The 3,275-nt window shown below is 60.7% G+C and overlaps 1 protein-coding gene across 4 annotated transcripts in view; it reads left to right on the top strand.

The window, feature by feature from the left end:
* Positions 1–225: 225 nt before the first annotated feature.
* The window catches only part of ZNF827 (zinc finger protein 827), a 175,053-nt gene continuing 172,003 nt past the window's right edge, over positions 226–3,275 (top strand). For 3 of the 4 annotated variants that reach the window (XM_024246184.3, XM_024246188.3, XM_024246185.3), the window contains exon 1: positions 229–909. In XM_024246184.3, coding sequence (XP_024101952.1) covers positions 867–909 — 43 coding nt within the window. In that variant the 5' untranslated portion in view covers positions 229–866. Of the gene's footprint in view, positions 910–3,275 lie in introns of all 4 variants that reach the window. The other variant, XM_024246183.3, reaches the window with a different exon arrangement.

The following is a 3,275-nucleotide window of genomic DNA, read 5'->3' as shown; positions in this document are numbered from 1 at the left end:
AGCTTAATAAACAAAAGAAAGTTAAGAGGGAAATTTATTTCCTTTTTAAAAATCAGTAAAATAATGAACTAATCGTTGTTTAAAGAGTGGGAAAAACTTTTTTCCCCCTAGATTTGGTGACTAGCGGGATAAATTTGAAGAACTCCATCCCACCCCCGCACGCGCGCCCCCCATTCTTTCCAGACAGAGCGGTTGTAAATCCGAGGCTGAGTCCGCCCTGGGAGCCTTGGGGCACCTTCTCTTTGCTCTGTGTGTGTGTGTGCGTGAGTGTGTGTGTGTGTAGCTCTCGCTCTTTCCCTCAGTCTGTGCCTCTGTGTGTGTGTGAGTGTGTGTGTGTGACAGAGAGAGAGCGAGAGAGAGAGCGCGAGAGGAGAGAGAGCGAGAAAGAGAGAGAGAGAGCAAGAGAGCGAGCTGTGAGCTGTGCTGCCGCCGCCGCTGCCCTTTGATCCCGACATTAGTGTTAGGGGCTCGGAGACACAGAGCGCGGCCATAGACACCGCCGCACCGGCACTCATTTATTTATACCTCCCATCACACACGCGAGCATAGGACACACACACACTCACACCTATTAGATCCGTTTCCATTGAAGAATATTACGCTCGGGGACAAGCCAGGTGCACGACCAAAAATTTAAAAAAAAAAAAAAAAGGAAAAAAGAAAGGAAAGAAAAGAAGAAAACCCCTCTTCTGGCTCCAGGAAACAAGCTTCAACCCATTGCACACACCGGAGAAGGGGTTTCCCCCTGCCCGCCCGCCCGCCCCCCAACTACCTCCCCGCTCCTGCCAGTGTCTGCCTCTCTGCCCCCACGGGGGTTTATTTGATCTCACATTAACCAAGGAGGAGAATGTGAGAAAAGGGGGAAAATGCCCAGGAGGAAGCAGGAGCAGCCCAAGCGCCTTCCCTCACGTAAGTCATCCCTTCTCCACCTCCTCTCGTGCCATTTTCTCGCCCTCCCTCTCCTCTTTCCCCTCCGCAGCCTCCTCCGTTGTTTTCTGCATTAGTTTAGGGTTACAGAGGTGAAACTGACAAAGACACAGCCCGGGTTACTCCTCGTTTAGGTCTATGCTGAGGCAGCCATGTTGGTGATGATCAGCCCCGTGCCCTTTCTATTCTCTCTCTCTTTTTCTTTCTTTCTCTCACCCCCCCTCTTTTTTTCCTTGAGATCGGGCTTTTTTTTCCCTTTCCCTCCCCTTCCCCCTCCTCACTCTGGGTTGCTGGGGGGAGGGGGCAAGAGAAGGGAGGAGGGGAGTAGTGTGGATGCCGGGGGTTTTATCGGGGGTTTGGTGGGGGGAGGTGGGAGAGGTTGGAATCTTAAAAAAAAAATTCCTTGTGGATTCCGGCGCCTGAGGGTGCGGGGGTCGGAGCGCGCGGAGGGCTGGGGGCCGTGACATGGCGTTTGGGGGTGTCGGGGAGAGGGCGCGCAGCAGCCGCCGGGTACAGGATCCAGGGAGAGGTCCGTCCCTGGCTAAAGGTTGCGCCGGGGTTGGTCGGCCCCCGAGCCGCCGGCGGCAGCGGCGGCGGCGGCTGGAGCAGGAGGAGGCGGAGGTGGAGGAGGCGGCGGCGGAGGAGGGGAGTCGGGGGCGGGCGAGGCGGGAGCGGCTGGGGAGGGTGTAGGGGCACCGCACACAAACACACGGGTACACACGCGCCGCCGGGCGGCTGCTCCCGCGGCGCCGAGGCGAGGGGGCGCGCCGGGGCGCGGGGCGGCCGGGCGGGGGGTGAGGCCGGCCAGCGGCGGGCGGATGTGGGGTGCGGGAGCTGCGCCGAGGCGGAGGCAGGAGGCAGGGCGGCTCGCGGCGAGCGAGGTCCCTGCAGAGCCGAGGGGAGGGAGGAGCAGGGCTCCTGGCCGCAATAAAATGCGGGGTCAGTCGGAGCAGACGGAGCCGGGCGAGACTCGGGCTCTCAGACCCCCTCCTTGGCGAGCCTGAGCAGAGTCCAGGACTAAAGTGCATCACAGCCCTCCCCGGCGGCAGCCACACACGCCAACTGGAGACACACACCCGCCGGCACGGCCCGGTCCCCTTCCCCTCCTCCACCCGCGCCCCCGGTCCCTCTCCGCCCTCCCTCCGGCTTTTCTTTGCGCGACTCTTAACTTTTCCCCCACTGCCTCTCCAGCTCCCCCCAACCCCCCAGTCTTTCTCCGCTTTGAGTGTTTCGAGATGCTGCTAAAGCTAAAAGTGAAGGAGAAAGAAGCAACTAAAAATATCCCCCGGGGCCGCCCGGCTCCTTGAATGCAGGGAAGAGGGGGCAGGGGAGAAGGCGTGGGGCGGGGTGACGGGGAGGAGGGGACGCGGGAGGCGCCGGAGGGAGGGGTCGGGGGAGACGGAGGGTCAATTTCTCTTCTCTCCCCCCACACTACTCCCCTCTCCCGGCGGTTTGGCGCTGCTCGGAGCCCGATCCTGCAAAACCCGGGCTGGGGGCGGGAGTGGAGCCGGAGCGCCCGCCCGCCCGGGTGTCAGGCCGACGTGGTCGGTCACCTGAAGTTCACGGAGGGTGGGGGAAGGGTTAAGGTTATGGTGTCTCGGGCTCGGGCTGTGTGTGAGCGTGTGCGTTTCCGCTGCAGACAGGCAGGGCGATCGATCTCCCCCTCGCGAAATAACCGCGGCGGTGCCTGCCCAGGGGACCGGGAGGGGGGCGCGGGCTGCTCGGGCCAGGCGCCCCCGCGCCTCCGTGTCACCCGGGCCGCAGCCGAAGTGGCGAGCAAGGGCACTTGCAAGCAGTCCGCTCCGCAAACATTCCTCTTTCTTTCCCCTTCCCGGTACGCAGGAGTCGACGCAAAGGGCTTGGGTTGTGCTTTTTTCCCCTTCCTTTAAAAAAAAAAAATGCCCCTGTGCAGTCCTTTCTTCGCCTGCCCGCTAGAGGTTCTGAGGATAATATCACATATGTAATATATATGCACATAAAATCACTCGCAGGCGGCTGCGTGTGTAGGGAAATTTTGTGCGAGGAAGGAGAAGGCGGTGGAGTCGGGGAGGGCGAGTTGGGAGGCTCCGCGCTGCGATTCACAGAAAACTCGCAGCAGTTGGTGGAAGAGTGTGCGTGCACATGGCCGGACTGCCGCGCTGCCCGGCTCTTGTCGGGGGCGTGTGGAGGGAGGGAGAGGAGGCCAGAATCCTGAGGGGGTCAGGGGAGGTCTGCCGTGCTCGGACAAAACGGGCTTCAGTGTTCTCTGCGAACTTGCCCTTAGATGGCAACTTTGGGAGCTGATGAGCTTGTGTGCGAAAACAGGGCGGTGAGGTTATTTGGTCATTTTCCCTTTCTTCTCTTCTCCC

Source organism: Pongo abelii, chromosome 3 (assembly GCF_028885655.2).
Source record: "Pongo abelii isolate AG06213 chromosome 3, NHGRI_mPonAbe1-v2.0_pri, whole genome shotgun sequence".
NCBI classification, from domain to species: Eukaryota; Metazoa; Chordata; class Mammalia; order Primates; family Hominidae; genus Pongo; species Pongo abelii.
The sequence above is the reverse complement of the archived record's forward strand: the minus strand, read 5'-3'. Positions and strand labels throughout refer to the sequence as shown.